Source organism: Amblyomma americanum, chromosome 1, assembly GCF_052857255.1.
Source record: "Amblyomma americanum isolate KBUSLIRL-KWMA chromosome 1, ASM5285725v1, whole genome shotgun sequence".
NCBI classification, from domain to species: domain Eukaryota; kingdom Metazoa; phylum Arthropoda; class Arachnida; order Ixodida; family Ixodidae; genus Amblyomma; species Amblyomma americanum.
Window position 1 is genome coordinate 154,503,860 of NC_135497.1, and position 24,666 is coordinate 154,528,525.

Consider the following 24,666-nt stretch of genomic DNA (forward strand, 5'->3'; position numbering starts at 1 on the left):
CTCGATGCCCTGTCGTGTCATATAATTTTCATGTATGAATGTTTGATCTTAATGAAAAATTTTGCTGCGAGTCAGCGCTCGTCTGTGTTGTCTTCTTTCTTTTGTACGTCGTCTAGTTCGCGTCGTACCACCCGCAATGAATTATTACCAACTCGCCCATCTGTCCATCCTTCTTCAATGTGAAAGCTCATGTTAGTGCCGAGTTTATGAGGCAGTTCCTGTGCGCACACGCAGCCACATAAATGCATAAACCGCTCAGACACGAGAACTACTTACATCGACCCGAGTAGCTGCACTAATACCTAATACTAAGTACTAATGCAACTGTTTTTTTTCTTTCAATAGCAGATTTCTAGCAACAGGTTTGTTTAGGAAGCAACGTTGAGACTTAACACACACACACACACGCACGCGCGCACACACACACACACACACGCACACACGCACGCACACACACACACACACACACACACACACACACACACACACACACACACACACACACACACACACACACACACACACACACACACACACACACACACACACACACACACACACACACACAAACACGCGCGCGCACGCACGCACGCAGCCGCCGCCGCGCGGTGGCTGCGTGCGTGCTCGGCACATCCTCCTCTTACCACGGTAACCTCATTCCAGACGGTTCCCGTTGTATAACCACCATCTTGTTACGCTTTCCCACGCTCTCGCCATCAACTTCCTCCTCCTTGCACGGTAGCCCTCTTCGTCCTGCCAGGGTAACTACCCTCCGTGTGGTTTCCGTTGCAACCACAGGCGATTGCGCGTGCTATGCCCTCGCCATACCCTCTTCCTTCCAGGGAGTCCATCCTCCGATTGGAGATCCCTGTGCTTAGCCACGCCGTCATTTTTCTGCGGTAACCACCCGTCGGTTGCGCCTTCCTGCGCGCTCTCGCCGAACCCTCCTCCTTCCACAAAAACCACCTTCTGATCGGTCCCCGTGGTAACCAACCTCCGGTTACGCCTTCATGCGCTCTCGCCATAAAACCTCATTCCATGGTAACTCTCCTCGCACTTCCAGGGTAACTGCCCTCCGGGTGGTTTCAGGGGCAACCACCGACGGTTGCGCCTTCTTACGCTCTCGCCATATACCCTCCTCCTTCCACAGAAACCACCTCCCGATCGGTCCCCGTGGTAACCACCCTCCTGTTACGCCTTCATGCGCTCTCGCCATAAAACCTCATTCCATGGTAACTCTCCTCGTACTTCCAGGGTAACTACCCTCCGGGTGGTTTCAGGGGCAACCACCGACGGTTGCGCCTTCTTACGCTCTCGCCATATACCCTCCTCCTTCCACAGAAACCACCTTCCGATCGATCCCCGTGGTAACCACCCTCCTGTTACGCCTTCATGCGCTCTCTCCATAAAACCTCATTCCATGGTAACTCTCCTCGTACTTCCAGGGTTAACTACCCTCCGGGTGGTTTCCGGGGCAACCACCGACGGTTGCGGCTTCTTACGCTCTGGCCATACCCTCCTCCTTCCACGGTAACCACCCCCCAGATGGTTCCTGTGGTAACCATCCACCATTTACTCAATTCTCCGCTCACGCCATACCTTCCTCCTGGCACGGTAACCACCCTCAGAGCGGTTGCCATGGCAACGCACCCACCCGTTACGCCGACGACTACGACATACTGCTACTACGACGCAAAACCCAGGAACGGGCGCTGAACAGCTATAGCGGTAAAACGTAACTACGTGTCATGTGTATACCTTGCTATAGGCCGTGGCAAGAGCATCGACATCAACTGAGGAGCAACCTTTTTTTCTTTCTTTAGCACGGCAGAGGTGACTACGTAGCCAACTAAATCTGCAAGTCAGCTACCCTTCAAAGAAAAATTTCCTTCCCCATGGCGGCGCGTGTCGTCCTGGAGACAGAAGTTTGGTGCAACGCTGGAGACGTGTCGTGCACAAGCCCTGTGCCCTGCATGCGCGTGGCGTGTAAGAGCTTGGCGCAGCTGCACTTCATCTCCCGTCGCGGCTGGTATGCGCGGCTGGTGTGTTACACTTACCATACGGTGGCTTGGCAGAGGTGTGACTAATTCCTTTATCACAACACATGGCAGGAGCGTGCAGCTGCGAAAAAGCACGCGAAATTTCTCGGATACCGGAAATGTCCAGTGCTGCACCTAATTTCTGCTCTCAAAACAGGTTGGGCCGCCACGATGAAGTGCAGGGCAGCCGACTTACATTTTTCTGCAACCAGTACATACCCAGTCTGTTGCACAGACGCCCGTATCGCTGCCACAAAATGGCTTTCGCTGTGCATCGGTCAGCAGAGGCGCAAAGCGGCCGCGGTGTGACTTCGGGGTGGCGGTGAGTGTGAACGTGAGCCTGTACGTATCACTGAGCGGTGATGAGAGGAAGCACGAGCGGATGGAGTGAGTCGTAATTAGCGGGAGTTAGCGGTGACCGCATGTAAGCGTCATGGCAGCGGCTAGAAAAGCGGTTTTGAATGAGCTTCAGGGAGCGACCAGTATTGCCTAGCCATGCTCCGACGTTACTTTAAAAGTAACATGTCCCACTTCGTGCTTTAAATTATCAGACGTAGATTATAACGATGGTCAACTGAATTAACCGAGCTTAAATGGCGCATAAACCCTTAGTATAATGAGCAGCTATATTGTTAGCTTTATTAAATGTCGGAGTTGTGCAGGGCCCGGATTTGTGTCCGAACCACGATTTGTCAGCAAACGGTTGTGACACGTCAGTTCAAATCACAGATTAGTCATTACAGCCAGCTTGGTTGTAACTGCGAGACGCACTGATGTTTTCACATTCACATGTGAAAGGTCTATTAGTCCGGTTTCTTCCGATAAAACAGTTGTCTGGACTTGTATTGAACCACGATGTACTATACCCGTCTCCGCCGTTGTTGGATCACTCGAGACAGCCGCCGCACTGTTGTTGAGATCGCCTACTCTTCTTCCTGTCAGAGGTGCGTTATTGTTTCCTCGAGCTCAGAAGGTGTTTCGTGGCTGTCGCTGTTCTTGTAGCCATATCTGCTTTCCTCTACAAACAAATCTTCCTGCGCATCCATCTGTGACCAAAACTTGTCGAATATCGTGTCCGACACAAGGCCACCGTAAGCTTCTGGCAGTATAGTGGCTGGAACATGTTCATACAATCCTTCAAGCTTGTGCCCATGGATGTGGATCTGAAAAATGGGTCAGACAAGAAGAACACATTCTGCATTTTCACTTTAAATCCAAAGCTGTATGCTTGGAAGAATACTTGTAACGCTGTGTTTCTTGTCATCTATAGCCTACTGACACTTAATGGAATACGACACTTTAGAAGCACTTACGGCATCTTGAAACATTAAGTAGGTCTTTTAGAGGTGTTTCAAAGGAGGGAAACAGCTCTGAACTGGCGGGGCGGAAAACACGAGTAAAGAGACCACTTGCAGTTTAATTATCAAAAAACAGTCATGTGATGCACATTGCGCGTTCGCGGTAAATGTCCGTTACAAGAGCAATGACAATGTGGCGGCCCTTATTTTTAGAATATGGTGATTGGCTTGCGGCTGCCGTAAAGGCTGGTCGCTATGTATTGTTTTGCTTGACACATACGCAGGAATTGATTTGCTTCTCGCAGATTCCCGACACGCGTTGCATAGCACTTCCACCGTAGCTTTTTCGGCCACGAAGTGACTTTCCAACTCGGTGACGTGCCACGGCTCCCATAATCGCACGGTGTTTTTTTTTTTTTTTTTGCAGCGTAGCATCAACAGCAAGGAGTGTGATATATTCGAGCAACTAGAACAGGAGTACCGATTCCGGAGAGGTAGACTCCTGAGAAAATACGTTAGGACGATCTATGCAGGTTGTCTCTGGGCGACAGCAGCTTTAACTCAGACATTATGGTCGTCCAGTGGACTCCACCTTCAAAACATAAATCTGCCTATCCATGCATATTGTACGCGCGGAATCTGTGTGCTGATGGCAACGTACTATACATACTACTCATTGTTACGCTTACATCTCTTTCTGTTATTCATCACCTTCTGTCTCCTGCTTAAAAGTGATACCCAGTGGGGCCAAGACACCCTGGGCGTCAACAAAGAATAAGGCTGTCAGAAAACCTACTTGGTGTGAACTATTTCTGAGCGAGGGAACTATTTCTGAGCGAGGGCCAGATACCTCGCTTGATGCTGGTTCTGAGTTGATTCCTAACCGCGACTTCCCGGGTGTACGTCTTCGCGGACGCTTAGTCTCGGCTAGCTGATGCGTACTGACGTCTGTAAGCAGCGCGAAAGACCAAGGAGGTGTCTCGGCCCGTGTTCTTTCGCTCTACTTTAGACATCAATGCCTAAATAAATGTCTTAGCGATTTCACGCTTCTATATTTTGTTTGGGGCACCAAGCCACAATTTAAATACTTGTCAATGAAAGTGTGTAGTCGGGAGAAAAATTTCGCCACATCTGCTTGGCAACGTGCCGCCGTGGCAACAAGCTTTGGCGCGGGACCAACCAGCACCGCAACAACGGGACGTGCAACTGCATCTTTCTGAGACACCCTTTATTATCGAGCAGTGAGGCCGTTGCGCGAATCTTGGCGCAATGCACGCACTCTATTCTTTCACGACGCACGCGTTCATGAGTCCAGGGACATGTGGCTGTTTCCGGGTACAGCTGTTATGCGCAGCAGCCGAAATATCCTACGTCGTGCAGAAGCTCGGGCGAAGGGCGCGGCTCGTAAATCAGCGGTGCAAGTGGGGCAAGGGCCATCGCGTCCGCGCATATAAGCGTTCGCGGCCGAAGCAGTGGGCAGAGACCAGACTTAAGTGGGAAGCCTGAGCTATGGGCGCTTGAGCCACCTGTGAAAGCTGGCAGGATCCTGAATTACCTGATTCTGACGACGCCAGGATCCTCAATTTCTGGCCCGCTAGGCAGAAGCCACCCGCGAAAGTGGCATAAATCGAATTTGCGATTTATGCAAAGAGCATAAATCGCGAAATCATTAATTGGAAAATCACAGTGGAAAACAGCTATCGCTCACCATCCGTATTGCCACGAATGCGTAATGGCAACGCAACTGTTTTTATTGGGGCTTTGTAAAATATTTACACGCGCACTATCTCCTGAACCATCCCGCCTTCTTCCTGAACTCCAATGCGAGTCCACCTCACGATTGCTTCGAGGCACCCTGTATTGCCCCAGAGTGGCTGCACGTGGACGCAGTGTGAACACGTTCGAGGCCTGCCGTTGCGACCTCGAACGTGTTCACAAACGTGTGCGGCCTCTGTTTACTTCACCTAGCACGGCTGAGTTGCTACGAACGTGGCGTGTCCAGGCGCGCCGTTTAACTCGAGCGCACTCAAGCGTTGGCAACCGCGTCGTTGTTCAACTTGGCACGGAAGCGATGGCGACCTCGGTATCCCGATATAGCCTTGATTTGAGACCCTTACGGGGCGGCAAGTTTGACCACTTCCTTGTTTGAGCTGTGCTTCCGCTGCCAGGTTTGAAAAACAAAACAAAAAAGCTGGCGAGAGATAAGCACTCAAATGTGATTGGGCGAAAAGTCAGAGCGAAAGGAATGCTCAACTTCGGGACCTCTTTCTGTATTCTTTTTGCACTTATAAGTTTTGCATATATTTTTGAATAAACTCTGAAACTCTGAAAAATACCTTCTTTTTTTGGGAGGGGGGTTGAGGGGACGCATTAAAAAGAGACTAGACAGCGGTTGTATTCTTACCAACGAAAGCTTATGCGCTGTTAGATGCAGCATAAGGGTGCCACCTCGCACTAAATATAAACTCCCTGCAGCCGCTTATTGAAGCGTTTTTATAACTGACTCCCAAAATAACATGCTCAACTTGTGCGCCTCTTCGTACTGCTCGACTGCAGTACATTTAATCAAATTCCAAGTTCATTAATGGATTTTTGCATCCCGGTTGAGTACGACGTGCGACTCTGATGTTATGCGAATAAAATATTGCCAGCCCAATCACTGCAGTCGTTGTGATGACGTAGTCTTCCTGCATTGCTTATATACAAGCATTTAGACAGGTATTTGCGTTTTCTGTTAACAGTAGTTTCTATAAAAAATTCGTGCATCTATAAATATTGCTGACAGTGGAGGCATAAAGCGTTGAATGAGCCTATATCCATCGGTCGTTGCCGTGGAAGTCTGTTCATACATTCGTTAGCGCACGTTTCGCGTTCTAGTGCTCTTATGTAAATGCGAAAGAAAAATATGTGAAAAAGAAAGCATAATTTTTACATCATCATATCAACGCTAGGAGTTAATTACGAGCGCGCTTGCAATAAGTAGATTCTTAATTAAAGTCACCTCTTACTCCTGCAGGCTCGAGAAGTCGTGACTTGCCACCCGGATGCTCGTCTCGGATATTGATAGTCCTGGAGGCTGCCTACCGGATGAATAGCGCTACGCCTCAAATGAGGGCGCGTCATGCTTTTCGGGCAATTACTGCATTTGCAGCTTCCAGATTTTCTCCTCATGGTCATACTCCCCACCCTCTTTTCTTCCCTTCAAGTCCTGTACGACTGCTGACCGATGCTGCAGGTGTCGCCCTCTTTCTGGGCAGTAACGGTACAACGAACCATTTTTGTTCTTTTGCCATCAATATATCTGCCTCAACTTTTACCTTCTCTTGCTGCATTAACGCGGCCACTCCATTCGATTTCGCAAAAACTGAGAGGCTAGGAAAAAAAACCGTTACGGCCGGTTTAGCTGTTCGTGTCATATGTATTCTCCTCCAATTGAGGGCCATCGGCAGGCCACGTCAGCTTTCACTATGCTCCCGCAGTCGCGGTTCTTGCCCCTCTGCACACTCACCCGCTGGATGATTTTACTCTTCAGAAACGGCCGCACGAGAGCAAAGCAGAAGTCGAAGCCCTTCGACTCTCGCACGATGTGCACTGCCCGCAGCCGCAATGGCATGCTTTCCTGAAATGAAGCGGTCAGGAGGAAGGAAACCGCAGTTCAACAGTTAAGAAGGCACAAATCAATCAATCAATCAATCAATCAATCAATCAATCAATCAATCAACCAATCAATCAACCAATCAATCAATCAATCAATCAATCAATCAATCAATCAATCAATCAATCAACTGTAATAAATAAGAACAGAGGCGGGCGAATATGGCGCCACATTCAGCAGCCAAAGGCCCTGGCCAATACCCGTGTGCTGCTGATCTCTGAATCGTCCTATATATAGAATGCGCTACGCCTTCCGTACAACGCATTTCATGGCTACATGTGCTCTAAACGACATTTTTTTTTTCACTCAAGAAAAGGTATGCACCAGCTCGTCCAATTTCTTACGTCACTTTGGGATGATTGTTCGGTGTGGTTGTATATGCCCAAAAACGCCTATGTAAATCTCCCGAGGCAACGCTAAAATTTTCAGTCTTTCACAGCTTTAGAGGTGTGACGAAAGCTACCAGCAAAACTTCCTTTTTTTTCTCTAGTATTCTTGAGTAGCCAGAATATAGCCGTTAGAACGTGTCAGCAGTAAGAAACAACTGTTCGCTGGCCAAGCAGCCAGCAATCACCGGCAAGGGTAACAGACTTCGCATGTTGTCTCAGTACGACCATTCCTAACGATTGTTTCGCACCGATGCCGCCGAGATGGCAGCCTTGAGAGCAAGGCTGGCCAAGCCGTATATTCTGCGGACATGTCGCTGTACACGGCGTATCGAAGGAACACGCCAGCACAATGCAGAGGGACCTACCTGCACATGATCCAACATGTCTTTCATGAGGCCTAATTTGCAGTAAATGGCCTGCTCAATGCCGAACCCGCCGTAGTCATTAATGATCACGATGCCAGCCGTCTGGCCTGACGGGCTTCGCTCCAGGAACCCCAGGCAGAGCATGAAGGCTCGATGCACTTCTATTTGCGGCACCACGGTGGGGTTCCACATGCCTGGAAGAACCAGTTGGAGCGTTTAAAATAAATTACAGTGCTGCTGCACAAACATTATAGTGCCTTTTTTAAATCTTATTGAAACCCAAGGTTAGCCTCAGAAGCAGTTTCTCTATCCGCTTCACAAACACTAACGCGTCTGCGGAAAAGATTAGTGTAGCTGAACTTCAGCTAGGAAACAGCGGAATGATGGGCGTAGACATGACACTGGAAGACGGTAAGTAACCTAAGAAGTAAAATATGTCGTACTTCAGAGATCCTATTTAAACACGTCATGTGTGGAGTTGAAAGCCGTGTGAGGTACGGCGCTGTGACAGCCGATTTAGAAAAAACAACAACGACATGTTGATCAACAATTTGAAGCACAGGCGCGAGGCCTGCACCAAATTGTTAATAAATGACTTCATGACAGGCGAGTCGGTCACACACGCTTACCATTTCTAACGATCAGGATGTGTCGACCTTGAGCATCTCTATGGGGTAGAACGGCCATGATACTTCTACACTCTGGGACAATGGACGAAGGTCTGTAGTTGTCGAAGATGGGTCCCCAGCTGCTCCGGATGCGGTAGTATTTTGTGATGCTCTTCAGCGCTGCCTCAACGTTGTACTTCCTCACGCGCAGGAACCGGAGCACAATGTCAGGTTTGTTGTGCCAGAAGAGTCCAGGCTCATCTGTCATAGTTGAAGAGATGATGAAATTTAGCTTCAAATTCCGCCCAAAACACCTCATTAATTATCGGGCTCAAGCTAAAAAGAAAAAAGGAAAAGACAAGAAGCTAGGCCGCTCAAAAGCGTTGCGATCTGAAAGCATACGTGTTTATAGCGGTACGGCTGCAACATACGCCATGAACGGCTTGAATTTTACACGTTTTATATATCCCTCGAAATAAAGATTCAACAGTAATACGATGCTTTCAAGAGTTGCGCTTGGACTGAAAATCCATGTATGACAACAGATATTTCTGACCTATTTATTTTGATTAAGGCACAATAATACTTCTGTATGCGCTGGACGGATCGCCAATAAAAGAGCGCTATTCCAGTCCTCGAACCATGCGCGATTTTTTAAGACCGCAGTGAAAGGTGAAATACCGGCTTCGTATAAATATACATGGCACGCGGATGGACAATCCTGCCTTCGCGCGTTCTTTCTCTGACGTCGCAAATTTCTGCGTGGCCACATCTCGTCGCTTAAAATCAAGACCCAGGTGCCAGAGAAGTGGGAAAACACGATGTCCGGCAAGCTCTGGGAAAAAACTCGCACATCCACAGCGCCGCGCCAAATATCGCCGAACAAGGCGGAAAACCTGACCGTTCAGCAGCTTCGACAGGTCGTGCAGAGCTTGCTGTCTGCACTCGTCCGTCTCTCCTAGCTCTTCTTCGGCAATCTGTCGCAGTTGGGGAGGAAGTGCTGAGTCTGCCATGCTGGTGTTAGTCACATACAGGGTGAAAGTTCTGCAGCCTGAAAAGAAAAAAAAAACGGGTGGCAGGTTATGATAATACGCAGAACCCCCAAAACAAGCGCTTGCTGAAAGCTCACGAATGCAGTATGTATTAATGTGTGAACTCGGCAGTCCTTGAATTGTGGCTTTGGCGACTGCGAATAGCTTCTATATGCGAAACATATGATAGCTATACCCAGGTAGCGCCGAATACTAAAATAATGTTATAATATGTTTTGCAAGTTGAATTGTAATTATATGTTGCACTGAAACGCTACATTAATGTTAAAAATTAACAACGCTAAATTTTATATCGAAAACGTTAGTTTAACGTTATATGTAAATATTATTCTTGTTCTCATTTTGAAATGTTATATAATGTTCTTAATTAACAAATAATATATGTTGTATAATAAACATAGGTTTTACGTTTCAAATACACATTGCTGTAATAGCCTTGTGAATCTCATTATAATGTTTGAATCAGAACTACAAAAGAATATTACAAATACATTTCAAGCACTAGGTTCCAAAACTTTTCCGACTGTTCTTGCAGTAAACATGTTTTTCAACTAGCAGTACTTCACAACTAAACCTCTTAGTTTACGTCTGCCATAAATTGCATGCACAGCCCCATTTATTTATCACAAAGCTTTTCCTGTTACCTATTCACAATCGCAACCATCACCCATGGAACACCCCTCAGTGACGGCTTATAATCTTGACTCCATGCTATCCGTTCGGAGGTGAGCGTGAGTTGCACGTTGTAGTGTATTGTGGAGCTCAAGTGTCGCCCTCGCTGTTGGTCCCGCAAACCATTGTGGTATTGGGAAGCTTACCAAATGGTGGGCCCGCATGCTCGTGCAGGGTTGCTGAACTGTTTTCGAGAATGTTACATTTGTGTTGCATTAATTTTCATTAATGTTAGGGGAAGTTTATTATAACGTTTATTTTTAACATTACAAAAACGTTATAAAAATTACATTAACATTGACTTAACACCTGACCAAAAGAAAAATGCAACATTATTGTAATGTTTCGGTGCTACCTGGGTACTGACGAGCACTACCGTTGTCTGGTATCTGCTTGAATATTATGCGATGGCTTAAGAGCCCCATGTCCCTACACCCACTGGTGGGGGAGACACATTTCAGAGTACGAGTTGTCCGCACCACGTGACTCCTGTCACCGGCAACGGTTATAGATATATCTATAAACGTTGGTCACTGGTGTCGTTATTTTCTGCTTGTTATTACTTTTAATTTTGAACAGCTAGCGCCACCTCTCGCAAAGGATTTCAAATTGTCGGTCAAGTGTGGGCCAAGGAGTGCGCACCGTGGAGAAGCTGGAGAGGAGCGAGACAAGCGTGAGCGGCGCGAGAGCGTTGACAGGTGTGCACGGGAGCGAAGGTTGTATGCCCCGAAAACAAGATGTTGCTGTCCTTTTCTCCGCTGCATCTTATAAGCGTGTTTATTATTGCTCATAAACGGGCTTATGAGCCATAATGAGCCCTAGTTAAGAATCCCAGGTGGTCGAAATTTATCTGAAGTCCGGAACAGCGTAGTGGCGAAGAGGGGTCAGCACCACACCGCGGGTGTCACATGCCACGTGCGTCATGGAGTGACGCCATTTAATAGACGTCGCTTTGCCCGCCCCGCAGGCACGGTTTTAGAATGGCGCCAGTAATGGCCCAAATTTGTTGATCCACAGCGGCGAGGATAATTGCGTTTTCGAAATTTTAAAAACTGATAGCTATTACAAACGACCGGCTACAAGTCGCTAATTGCAATCACGCGCCTATCGGCAATAGTTCTAATGTTAACTATCAGAATTTAGTTAATCACTTTACTAGTTAACATGGTTCGCCTGTTTTTTGACGTCCGCCAAAGCTGATATTAACTATGGCGCAGAAAGCTTCTCCTCAAGTCAGGAACCATGCTTTTAAAAATGAGTGGCAGGCTTCCCTGAAACACCGGGCATACCTGTCAAATGAGCGAATGCCGCGTGAAAGAAAGGGGCACTCATTGTTACTCAAACGCCATATTGTTTATTGCCCACAAGGCGGGCCGAATATATACAGCTTGCTGGAGGGGATGTCGCTGATACGGATGATGATAGTAAAGTACCTCTTTTAACATTCTCTCCTATTTAGCTTGAAGCATTCTATAAAAACAAAATCCTGTAAATGCTTGGGTGGCCTAATATTGAGACTTGGCCTCCCACTTGACTGCGCAGCGTCCGTGTTGGACTCTTGGTTGTCTTCTGGTGACTGGACCACGCAAACACTTGATTCCGGGCTGTCCGTTGCTGCTTGTTGTTGGGCATCTGGACAAGGTTATGTGTTGTGCTGGGTGCCATTGTTGTCTGATGGAACTGTCTTAGGTGCACCCTGTTTCGCCTCAGTGTGTTGCCATCCACTTGAACCGACATCATAGGACCTGAAACCAAGTTGTTCGGTCACAATGCCTCTTTTCCATGTATCTTGCTTTCTGAATGGCTGGACTGTGACGTTATCTACTTTCTCCAGAGGTGGAAGATCTTTGGCATGTTGGTTGTAGTAGAACTTCACACGGCGTTGTTTTGCCTGCTTCTGTCTCTGACAGTTCACAATTCTTGGCTGGAGCAAGACACGTGTTGTTGGAAGGATTGTTCGTGTTCTTCGAGCCATAGGAGTTGCGCTCGGCTGGTTCCTATCCCTTGAAGGGGTGTAGTCCATTGCGGTAATCCAAAAAAGGCCGACTGTGGGTGTAACTACCAGTTTCAAGTTCCCTTTTCAACAACACCTTGTCTTTTTCTACCGCCGACTGTGTCATGCCGTTATATTTTGGGTATCCTGGACTTGACGTCCTGTGTTGGAAATGCAGTTCACGAGAAAAGCTCGAAAATTTCACTCCTGAAAACTGCGGACCATTGTCGCTGATAGCGACCAAAGACATATAATACCTAGCAAAGTGAGCCTTCGGGCACTTGAGAACACTTGCAGATGTTCTAGACGTAAGCTGATGAACCTTCGAAAATCCACTCTAGTAGTTAAATGTTACCACGAAATGCTTCCCTTGAAGCTCTATTCGGTCGACACCGACTCTTTCCCACGGCTGTGTTGGCGTTGAGTGTGACTGCAGGGTATCGTTCTGCTTCTTGTTGACATGTGCTTGACATATTTCACATGCCACAATTTTTTCTTGCACTTAATGGCTCATTCCTGGCCAGAAAAAATGCATTCGAGTGCCCTTCTGAGGCAACTTTCAGTTCCAAGATGGAAAGAATGCAACCATTCAATTTTTTATTGTTAATTCATCCTTGAAGCTGAAGTACTGCTTGACGTCGGCTGCGAGGCCTTTTTTATTGTCCTCTGTCCAGCCACTTCGTATGATGCTCATTAGCCTGCACAGTGCTTCATCCCTCTGAGTAGCATTTCTGATCTCATCAAATGTTTAGTATCTTACTTTTGCGCGCAACAACATTCACGTCTGTGTATTCATGGCTGCCTTCAGTGTATGGAAGGAAGGCTCTAGACATCATGTCTGCGAGGACAACCTCTTTGCCTGGGCAATATTTAATCTCTATGTTGTATAGCTGCAACTGCTGCAGCAGGCCTTGTAGTCTCCTTGGCACTTTGTCCAGCGACTGTGACGATAGATTGCAAGGGTTTGTGATCAGTAACCACTCTTGTGTGACGGCCAAACACATATTGGTGGAACTTTCCAGTGCAAAAACAATCACCAACACCTTTTCAGTCTGAGCATATCTGGTTTCTGTAACCCAATGTTTGATGGAATGATGTCTGGTCAGGTAGTGGCATAGTAGAATGAATCTTGGGTCACTGACCAGGTCAAAACGTTGGTCAGTGACCAGTAGATTGTGAACAAAGAACCCGTAGAGGTTCCGAAACATCAACTAACGTTTTGACTTTGTCAGTGATCCAAGATTCATTCTACTAACCCTGGTTGCTGTAGGGGTAAGTGCTCGGCTAGCAAAGGATACAGGTGATCCCTCTTGTAGCAAAGCTGCTCACACTCTACAGAAAGCTAGCACTGGTGGTGCTGTGACCAGATGTTTTATGATCTCAAATGCTTGATCTTTGCCACTTGTCAATATCCATCGGGCATCCTTGCCTGTTAGTCTTCTTATTCGTTCGATGACATTGGATATGCCAGGTAGAAATCTGGTGAAGTTAACCGTGCCGCACAGTCGAACGACTTTGCTCACATCTGTGGGTGGTGACATCTCACGAATGGCTTTGATCTTTTCAGAATCCGCCATAAGTCCTTTGCTTGGCAGCTTATACCCCAAGAAGGTCACTTCATCTGTGTTTAACTCTAGTTTCTGCCTGTTGGTTCGAATTCCCTGTTCCCTGCGTCTCTTCAATAGCTCCTCCATCTTCTGGTCGCGGTCGTATTGTGCCTCCTCCTTACTCTGTCCTGTGCCGTACACGTGTCTGTCATCTGCTGCACATGTGACGCCTTCGAGACCATACAAAGCTGACTGTAGTCGTGTCTGAAATATTTCGCCACTCACAGCCAAACCAAAGGGCAAACGAAGCCATCTGTATCGTCCAAACGGTGTCTGGAATGTGGTTAAAACTCATGATTCAGGGTCCAGGACACAATGCCAATATCCGTTCTTCAGATCGAGTTTTGAGAACACCTTTGCCTGTGATAGCTCAGGCAAAATGTCATCCACTATTGGTAGTGGGTACTGTTCTCACCGCAGAGCTTTGTTCAGCTACTGTGGGTCTATGCAAATTCTGAGCTCGCCCTATTTATTCTTTGCTACTACCATGAATAGGTCGGCACACTTACTCATAAGTGCACTCATATCACCTAACTCACACTCATGCCTGTGAGTGCGAGTGTGAGTAGACGTGAGTGTGAGTGCGAGTGAGTAGACGTGAGTGCGAGTGAGTAGTTGTAGTTGTGAGTGTGAGTGGACGTTAGTGTGAGTGTGAGTGGACGTTAGTGTGAGTGTGAGTGGACGTTAGTGTGAGTGCGAGTGAGTGGATGCGAGTGTGGGTGGTCATGAGTGTGAGTATGAGTGAGCCAGTGGATGTGAGTGTGAGTGGAGATGAGCGTTAGTGAGCAGATGGGAGTAGATGGGAGTGTTAATAGAGATGAGTGGTGAGGGACATGAGTGATGAATGGGTGTGAGTGGGTGTGAGTCGATGTGAGTGGCTGTGAGTGGACGTGAGCGGCGAGTGGACGCGACAGCCAAGTTTGTCGCGTGTGTTTCGCGACGACGGTATCTGCTTAGCTATTTTCCTGTTGTTGACAGCCGAGGGAAGCAAATATTCCATGCCGACGGCGCTCGAGGCAGCATAAGGCATCATGCCTATGTCTTTGGACGACCGAAGCAGAGGACTCTGCTGGCGCCGGAAAGGCGATCTTTAGTTCCTGTTCGTCTTACTAGTTGACCGACCGTTGGCACGCGCGCAGGCCCTTCGCGGGTGCAATGAGCCGTTACGAGTTGTGTCAGATCCTTTGATCAAATTTCAAATTGCCACTGCTAGAAAGGTAGATGTCCCTTGTCAATCCTCTTACGCGGCTTGAGCTCATATACGCAGAGTTCCGACGCTCGCTATAGAAACAATGACTGTCTGCTTCTCGGCAATAACTAGCGTAAGGTGGGCTCGCGAGAGGACGCTTAAGTTTTTTTCTATGCCTGGGTGTGCGCGATGTAGAGGTCAGCTCTGGTCTAATTATTTATTGGACCAGACCCACGAGAAGAACTCGACCCACTTGGCCTGCCTCTTGAACTGCACAAGCTCGGCTCAGGCCGGCAACGGCATGAAAAGCAAGCACGCTCTTCGGTAATGCCAGATGTTCCTGTTTCTAAAATGCACTTGAAAAGCCCCTCTTCGCAAATCACTGAGCACGCGGTTTTTATTTTTTGTATTCACAGCATCAGACATGGTGATGCCTTGGCTCCAAGGAGATAGCCGAAGTGGTAATATTGAATGTTTTCATCTGCTCTAGAAATGATCGTTTCGTGCCCATGGTGACAAAACGTGTCGACTATTTCCGGCAGTGGATATGAGGTGCCAGCCAAATTGGTCGCACCCTTTTTGATTGGCTGGACTTATTCTTCTATACTAGGGAAAGGGGCCTAAAATAAAATGTTTCTGAGTGTTGTCGCCTTTTCGCTCGAGAAAAACTACAAAAGAAAAGCATTACAAACGAATGAAAGCATAATAAGAATCAAGCTAGAGCAACAGTTTTCGCTTCGCGTAAAAGTATCGTGCATTCGAGTGCTGCTGTTCAAACCGCCGATGCCGAGAAGGCAGCGAAGAAAAAAAAAACCGTCCTACTGACGTCATAGCCAAAATTGTGACAATAAGAGAACAGGAGACTGAAGGCGGAGGGGGGAGGGGTGCAAGGAGCTTTTCATACACAGGTCGAAGGGTGCCGGCATGTTTGGCACTGGTCTGGACTCGTGGAACAGGAAAGGGTTTGGGAATTAAGCTCCCCCACGCTCTCCCCAAAGTCCAAAAAGAAAAGTTTTTTAGGGTCACAAAAAGGCGTCAGTCATCTGCCCCGGCAAGTCAACAACTGCATACAAGCTTCCGATGCATGGGCGCAAGGCATGGTTCTGATTTGTGGGGCCCAATCTTCGGCACTGGGCGAGTGAAATGGGCTTGTGAAATGCGGTTTTAACGCGACCGCATTAAATTTCCTGTTATACAGAAAATCCGACGTCGACGTTGTGAGCGAAAAATCACGAGCAGGACTGGCAGGTGGTGCCCAGAGGCAGGTGGGCCACTTTGGTCACGTCATCTTGCGACGTCATCACAACCTGCCCACCGTGACAGGTGGCAGTTAAAATAATTATTGGTCTCTCGGGAAGAGCAACCTGTGCCGCACAAGGCCCACCGCTTGGAGCACCTACCACCGCAGGGCAGTGACTTATCGCTTGACCGCTGTGACAAGAGTGGTATGAGGGCTCCCAGGGATGTATGAATGTAGAGAATGACGTTCAGTATACATGGGAATTAACCCATTCGCTATCGCTTCAGACCCTTAAGGCGGAGCTTAAGTGTCCCCTCCAATTTTTTTACCTTTGTGTTTTCAATACTGTAAGTGGAATAACTTCTGTTTCGCACACTCCGATTTCAGCAATTCTACCCGCACTGATATCTCGACAGCATGAGGAATCTTTTGAACCGGATACTACGATCTCCTCCAAGAATTTCTGGATAGGGCTTTTTCTCAGTAACGTTCTGCCATTTCAGAAGGGTATGCGCTGCAAAATGGCTCAATAGTTAGCTGCATATGCTTTCTTCCACGAATGATGCTTCCTCGACCAACGACGCGGCGGACTACGGGAGAATAATTAGGTGCAGTGTTAGCACCCCTATGCCCAGTCAGATGCACATGTGGTCTCCGCACGCACCGGCGTCAAGCGAAAGCACTCCGTTCAGACAGGGATTACGTGCAGCGCCGACAACGTACCGCAAGGCAGGCATGTCCACAGATCGGTCACGCATACCTGTTCTTGCTATAGACAAAGCGAGACCTGCTCTTAACTACGCCCCAAAGTAAGCCCAGGAGGCTGTTGTGCGTAAAGGGATTGATAATGGCCACTCCCCTTTGGATCATTTTCCGCTGGGAAAATATGTACCGGGCGCCCATTCCAGCCATTTCCCTTTTAGTGAGGACCTCACTGGATCTTTTCGAAAACACTCTCCATTTCCCACACCGCGAAAAGTATTCATATCGCCACTTGCCTCCAATGTGTTCATGCAGACTCACGGGCATGTCATTCTCAAGGCAAACCCATTATTGTTACTTAGACGCCGACCGTTGAAAAATGAGTCTAAGCATCTTAGCTGAAGTTGAACAGGCACTCATCGTCTCAGCAGCGAGCGAAGCAGCATATGTGCGTAACATTGGTTCGGGATATGGAAGATGCGTGATAAGTTACAACTTCTTTCAAGCATCGAAACTGTGAAAAGTAGCCAGAGAGCCAGACAGAGCTCTGGGCGGCTAACCACGACATCTCTCGTCTCCTCCTCTAGCAAACAATGAAACAGTGAGTGAACGTGAATGTGAGTGAGTGGACATGAGCGTGAGTGAATGGTTGTGACTCGTGAGTGGGAGTGTGTGGTTGTGAGTGCGAGTGGTTGTCAGTGTGAGTGGACGTTAACGCGAGTGTGAGTGAGTGGCTTTGAGTGTGAGTGGACATGAGTGTGACTGTGATTGAGTGGATGTGAGCTCGAGTGACCTTGAGTGTGAGTGTGATTGATTGAGCCACCTCTCATGATGCAGAGGTATGCTGCCATGCGGCTCGCCCATTCGATTGGTAGATTTATTTTGGCTATGATATTTTTTCAGTTCTTGCAGCTCCTGCCGAAGCTGAGGTTTTATGCTCACTGGTTGCAAGGTTGTGAACTATCAGTGTGTTCCCTTTGCACCCCGTAAGTAATGGCCAACGGAAATGTGGAAAATTGATCATCTCCCTTTGTTCTCTCCCCTTTCTATCTCTCCCTCCGTTCCCCTTCCCACGAGTAGGGTAGCATACCGGGCGCTGCCTAGTTAACCTCCCTGCCTTTCCCTTTGTCTCTCTCTATCTCTCTCTATGCTCACTGGTACTCGACATGCAGCAGAGACATCTGGCGGAACATGCGGATTGGATCTATGCACAGGCGTACTGTCCCTGGGAACTGCATGAAAATTGCTGGCAGCTTGTCCGCAATGGCACTCTTAGTGTCTGGCAATGCACTTTTCTGGGCAGCTTGACACCACCTTGCCGTTGACCGTTACTAGTCCCACCTTTTCAGACGTATCTCTTCCCAAAAGTGGTGACGGGTGGTACTCCACGACAACAAATTCAAATGAGTATTTTTTGTGTGTGTGTGTGACACAGGGTGCCAGAGGTGGAGCCTGCACTTGCCTTTCAGAGTGATGGTCGTTCCATTGTACACCTTCAGGTGTGAGGGGGCTTCATCTAGCTGGCTTCCTTGGGTGTATATTTCTGGAAGGACACATTCACTGATGCTTCAGTGTCGACCTGGAATCTGATGTGCTCGTTGCTGTATCTGTATTGTAGCGTAACGAAGATTCCATCGTTCTTTTTTTATACAACAAGAACTTCCTCTGAACTGGACTTGATTGACCAGCTTTGATTCTTCCCTTGGTCTTACACTGTTCGCGAAGTGATTCTTCTTTCCACATTTGTTACACTGTCTTCCCAAGCCAGACATGCGCTCTTATTAAATATATGTGGGAGTTTCTGCAGTATCTGCACGGTTTCATCGGAGCTGACTTGAATAGTAGAGGCTCCTAAGTCGTTCTCACAACGTGCACGGGATCTGCGTCTTGCTTGGGCGCACTAGGTTCCATCTTGAAAGCCTTGAGATGTTGTTGCAATGTCTCATGTATCATGCACACTTTTGCAACAGTCTCTTAAGTTTTACTCGTCGAGCTTCAGAAGTTTCATTAGCAGATCCTCGTTAGCGATGCCAAAAATCACTTGGTCTCGGATCATTTCGTCTCGCTGACGTTCGAAGTTGTAATCCTTGGCTTTCGCCTTGAGGCCTGTGAGGAAAGCGTCAAAAGATTCTCCCCGTTCTTGCTTTCCGCATCACAGCAGGTATCTTGCGTATATATCATTTCTCCTCGGGGCGAAATAATTGTCCTGGGTCGTAACCACACTCTTGAAGACTTTGTCTGGCTCCGGGACTACCTCAGTTGGCGCACCGAATTGAACCGTGTTTTATTCATTAATGACTGCTGATCCGGCGTTAGTCAGCGCCAGTTTCTGCTCGCCCGTTTTCTTCTCTGGCCCCGTTGGTGTCAGATGCAGCCCGAAAAGTTGCTTAAAACTTTTCCAGTTGGCACGCAAGTCACCCGAAAAGCACATTTTCGGTGGCGGCTGAATCGCCAAGTTACTCGCCATTGTCTTTCCGTTGACCGTAGTCGCAGCGCCAGATCACTCGCTCCCACTACGTCTCGCTGCTCACGCATAGTGCACGTGTCCGGCTCGGTAGCTGTCGTTTCCTTTTCTTGCTTCATTTCCGGCGCTGATTACTTTCGTAAACTACTGATACATTGTCAAATGAGTGGATGCCGCATGAAAGAAACGGGCACTCGTCGTTACTCAAGCGCCATATTAACGCGATAGCGTTAAAGGCCCCGTTGTCCAGAAATTCCGGGGTCGGCGCTGTCGGCGTTGTGAGCGAAAAATAACGAGCATGACTGGCAGGTGGTGCCCAGAGAACAACTTAGGAGGCAGGCGGACCGTCTAGGTCACGCGACCTTGCAGCATCATCACAACCTGGCCACCGGATAGTGAGCAAACTGGCCACCGTGGCAGGTGGAATGATTGGTCGCTCGGGAAGAACAAACTGGGCCGCGCAAGGCCCGCCGCTGGGAGCACCTGCCATCGCAGGGCAGTGGCGCATCGCTTAACCGCTGCACCACTGCGCCAGGAGGGGTATGAGGACTCCCAGGGATCTATGAATGTAAATTAGAGAATGACCGTCTGCTTATAAGGGAACTAACCCAATGCGCTATAGCGTCATACCGTTAGGGCGGAGCTTAAGTGTCTCCGCCAATTTTTTGTTTATTGCCCACAACGCTGGCAAATATATACAGCTGCTAGAGGGGATGTAGCTGATACTGATGATGACAGTAAAGTACCTTTTGCAACATACCTGCATTGATACCTACATACCTCACTGCTCCGCGCGCGCGCACGCACGCACGCACACACACACACAAACACACACACGCACGCACGCACGCACGCACGCACGCACACACACACACACACACACACACACACACACACACACACACACACACACACACACACACACACACACACACACACACACACACACACACACACACACACACACACACACACACACACACACACACACACACACACACACGCACGCACGCACGCACGCACGCACGTACGTGGACACAAAGGAGCGTTCCCCAGGACGCAGGTACGAGTAGTATAAATTTTGCTCCCTGAGAAAACTTTACTCGTACGTCATTTGTTGGGACAGCGGCGTAAATCAGACTGCGCGGGTTTTCCAGTGGCCACCGCAAGCTTGCGCCACTATGCCACGTCAAGCAAATATGATATAAAACACCAACATGAAAATTGCTACTCGCTTAATTATTACCTCCGTAATTCACATTTCTCTTATTGCGCACCTACTCATTAGCATGCAGTCATAAGAAACCACTTTGCGTGAAAGACTACACGACATACATATACAACTCAGTTGGTACCTAAGCCGTACAAGTGTGCCTTCAATTATTTTCAATCTAGACATCCAGGCGTGACGTGGGTTTCTCGCCACAAGGTTGACTCCACCTCTTCTACTGAAATGGAGTCTTGAAGCTGTCGCTTTAAAAGACGTCGCTAAGAATCGCCCTATAGGATGGATACAGCAACACTGACGATGTCTGTAATGACAGCTTCTTCGAGTCTCCACAATCAAGTTATGTAAGCATGCGCCCTTAATTGGAGAGCACCGTTTCATAATTCGCTATCCGCGTGCACCTTAGAAAATGTATTTGAGAACAACGCGCAAGCGAGAATAAATTAAACAAAGAAAGAAAATGGGAAAGAAAAAAGAAAATACAGCTAAAACGCAGGGAAAAACGATCGCTGTTAGGCCTTGTAGCGGATCAAACAGCGTGTTAAGGCGCTTAATTTTTTTGTCATATCCCAAGCAACACTACGTACAGCACATAGGGTTCGAAAGAATTTACGCACCACACAGAAGGCACTGGCCTTAACGCTGCAACACATTTGCCATTGCAACAGACACGCAGCACAGAATAACAATTCGTTGCTATAAAAAAAATGTCTGTTATTCAACAAAAGCTCGTCCTGGATTGCGCATAACAGGCCTATCATTTTCTTACTTGCTCCGTGGGGTTGTAAACTTTCTCCATCCCCCTTGTGTGCAGTTTATTTGGGTATGCGTTCCTTCTCCGCATGAAGATCTCTCTCCCTTCTTTCTTTTTTTCACAATGCAGGCGTGCATGCATTTGATGGTGCGGTATAGTGCTCTCTCTGTACGTGCCTGCCGTGTTAAAGAAGTAGGCGCACCAAGTTTTCATGTTCGATTATTTCGCTGATAAATTCGCGCTAGAACTCACGAACGGCAAAACTGGAGAAGATAAGTTGCCATGATCTCTAACGTCAGAAAGAGCATTCTTAAAACAGCGCTAAATGTACAAGGATGCAGAGAAGAGACGTACAGACGTACAGCGCTCGTGTGCACGTCTCTTCTCTGCATCCTTGTATTTTTAGCGCTGTTTTAAGACTGATCGGCCCCCACCTCGCCCAATCTTCTAGATTGTCAGATAAAGTCACCCAAAGTCTGCTTGCTCACAGAACATTGACACTTTCGCTGCTTCCGGAGCAGCGAATTTTTAGCGGTTATGTGGACGTATGTGATTTGGCTTTTGGTTTGTCCGACGTCAGAGCCCCCGATAATCGAAACCCTATAGGCGCGAAACAGCGCTGTGATAAATTATTCAAACCACAGTGAGCCATATTTTCCGTTCTTTTGTTCACAAAGCCCTGCACACGGTTGTCTATAGAAAAAAAAAGAAAAGAAAATAGAACAGAACCTGAAAACATGGTGTCCCTACTCCATCGATCGAGAGGGCGACGGTAGCTAGGTTTCGACAAAGACGCACGACTTCAGGCAATTTTTGATTACCGGCCTTGAGTTTTTGATATAAACTACTGAACTATAGTTGTTAAAGCTATCTCTCGGACATTTGTGTGACAGAGATAGAAACAGAACCGTCGGGAAAGGCAGGCTTACAGCTGGCAGGACTGAATTAGGTTGTTAGACGTGAATGGATAAATGCAATCGAAAAGCAGGAAGCCTTAGTTGCGCGCACTTACGACACGGACAGTGGTATACGGCATTAACAAGACTGGTTACGCAAGGCTGGCGATATCAGAACGCATAGCCGCGACTGCAACCGCCTGTTGGTAGTCTTCAGGGAAAGTCTCTCCCACGATAGCGCAGAGGGTGCACAAAAATGTAGTGTCTTGACGGGGCGAATTAATTTATACATGCAGCGCCTCCAGACGCATTGAAGAGCTCCCAAACGTCTTTTGAGGTACAAAATGTCCTTTTGTTATCGTCTTCTCCTGTAAAGTGATAAAATCTTATATTTCTTTGGCATACCTAAAGTTTCCTGTCCATTGAATTTAAAAAGCGGCCCTTTCTTTACAATTTCTGAATGAACTTGCAGCTGACAATGTCATATGACTTCGGGGGGAGAAATATACACTTGATGTCAATTAAATTATCCTGAGAGCTGGGGCTTTAATTGTAGCCATTTTCCTTTTCAATAAATGGAACCTAAAGAAAGGCCAAGAACTGGATACTGCACCGAGTTTTCACGGTGTCTTTGGCGCCCCATGACAGCGTCCAGTAGCACGCAACCTGGCATGTCTGTAGTCCCGCCATAACCAGCAATTCTGGATAAAAGCATTTTTTCAACGGGAAAGAGTTTATGAACACACTTTTTTATATATTGGAATATTTCCCTATAACAATTAATATATCCGCAGACCTCCCCTCGGCAGGCCTGCATTTGTTTGCTACTAACGTTTTTGCTACCGTGAAAAACGTTCCCCATTGGTTTTCTATGCCCGTTTTAACTACTCGTTGTGCGCGAGGGTAAAACTTTAAAAGAAAGATTTTGCTACGCATCGCAAATATAGACCATTACGTTCAACATTTCCCAACAGTACCTTGCAATATTCCAATATTCAAATTTTTTATCCAAGAATGCGGGACTTGTGGTTGCAAAACACCTTCGTCAGGACCAACACACTGGTATACCGAAAAGAATATTGGCTGTTCTTTCAATGCACACGGAGCATTTAACAGGCAGCAAATTTTATGACATCCGATTCCAAAAGAGAGTGAAGCTTTTCGTATAAAGGAGAGAGAGCCTGAAGAGGCTGCGGAGTAACGGGCCTCGTCAGTCCGGCGTACCTGGTAAGCATACGCGATTAAAGGAGAGGAATCACAACAAAGTGTTTAAGGGGATAAACAGGGACTCCATCCTGCAGAACTTACCGTGCCAAGGCCTGTGGAAAGTGAACACTGATTTTGCATGCCAGACGTCTAAGCTCTTTTGCAACCGTGAGTTGGCAAGGAATAATTGCTCGCAGTAACTTCTTCCAAACAGTAAAGTTTGCTCATATGTTTGTCACCGATTTCAATTCACCCCACGATTCCAGGTTAGCATACGGGCAAGGCTTTCAAGACAGCATCATACGCACAATGGCACTGTGCCGAGCACTATGCCGAGTTTTGGCAGCGTTAAGTTGCCTCCAGGCAGATTGCCGAGCCCGTGCAAAAGGTACAGGGTAGTGTCTATAACAACGTGCCATATAGCAGTGTCACGAAGTGATAACAATGAAAATAATGAAAGGGGACTCCGCCGGTTCTCTCAGAAATAAGGACCATGCTGTAAAAAGCATGTCATGATATTCATAAAACGAAGCCTGGTGATAACCAAACCTGTACCCCTCTCTATTTATTGCTTGAGCATCCAGCAAGCCGCTCACCCATAGACTGTATTCATAATCCAAAATACTGTCGGTTGGCAGGAAAACGCCAGTAGTGTTCTAGCATAAGAGAAGAACAGCCTTTTCATTTGTTTGCACTAATCGCGTATGTCCCCCCCCCTTTTTTTTTGACGGGGGGGGGGGGGGGAGGAGGCGGTTCTTTATTGCATAGTAGTGGAAACAACACTGTTTACACCCATGCTTGCCAGATGCTTTCGCGACGAATCCAACTTTTTTTAATTATGGCCTACGAGCGGATCGCCGCATGTTTAGTTAGCCTCCGACTGCCACAAAACAATAAAGGCGTGTACGTACGAGAGCAGCCGGCCGCGCGCAGCTGAGCATTGCCCCCGACGTTGTGGCGCGCTGCTGAACTCCTGCGCGTGCGCGCGGTGCCGCCGCGAAAATGGGATACTACGTATGCCTGCTAGAGAGAATGTTCCCTCGCGCCCGCACCCCCGAACCGGTTGCCAAATGGCGGCGGCCGAACGCGATGTCCTTGCGTGAGCGGAGCGTGCACAAGGCCACCGCTGTTTTGTGTGGACGCCCGACTCTAATCCGCCGAAAGGGCTCCGCCTCGTAAGCGGCGAAATGGGCGAAGCGTGCAGGCGTGGCTTTGGCGCTGGTTGTGCTGAAGTAATCGTGTTCGGTACAGTTGGGTCATGGACTGACGAGCGGCGATAACGCCACTTTCCGACGCTCCCCTTTCCGGG

The 24,666-nt window shown here is 47.9% G+C and overlaps 1 protein-coding gene across 4 annotated transcripts; it reads right to left on the reverse strand.

Moving 5' to 3' along the window:
* Window positions 1–629: 629 nt before the first annotated feature.
* On the reverse strand, window positions 630–24,411 carry LOC144113981 (alpha-tocopherol transfer protein-like). 4 transcript variants are annotated; one of them, XM_077647403.1, is made up of 6 exons: window positions 24,269–24,411; window positions 9,256–9,405; window positions 8,376–8,615; window positions 7,747–7,940; window positions 6,846–6,956; window positions 630–3,202 (listed from the first exon to the last, which is right to left on the reverse strand). In XM_077647403.1, the coding sequence occupies exons 2-6, from the start codon at window positions 9,365–9,367 to the stop codon at window positions 2,978–2,980; spliced, it is 882 nt and encodes a 293-aa protein (XP_077503529.1). In that variant the 5' UTR covers window positions 9,368–9,405; window positions 24,269–24,411; the 3' UTR covers window positions 630–2,977. The 4 variants fall into 4 exon arrangements, with proteins under 4 accessions (XP_077503529.1, XP_077503530.1, XP_077503528.1 ...); XM_077647404.1 differs by having other exon boundaries at window positions 9,256–9,398; window positions 24,269–24,372; XM_077647402.1 differs by lacking the exon at window positions 24,269–24,411 and adding an exon at window positions 22,765–22,846 and having other exon boundaries at window positions 9,256–9,398.
* Between the last annotated feature and the right edge of the window lie 255 nt (window positions 24,412–24,666).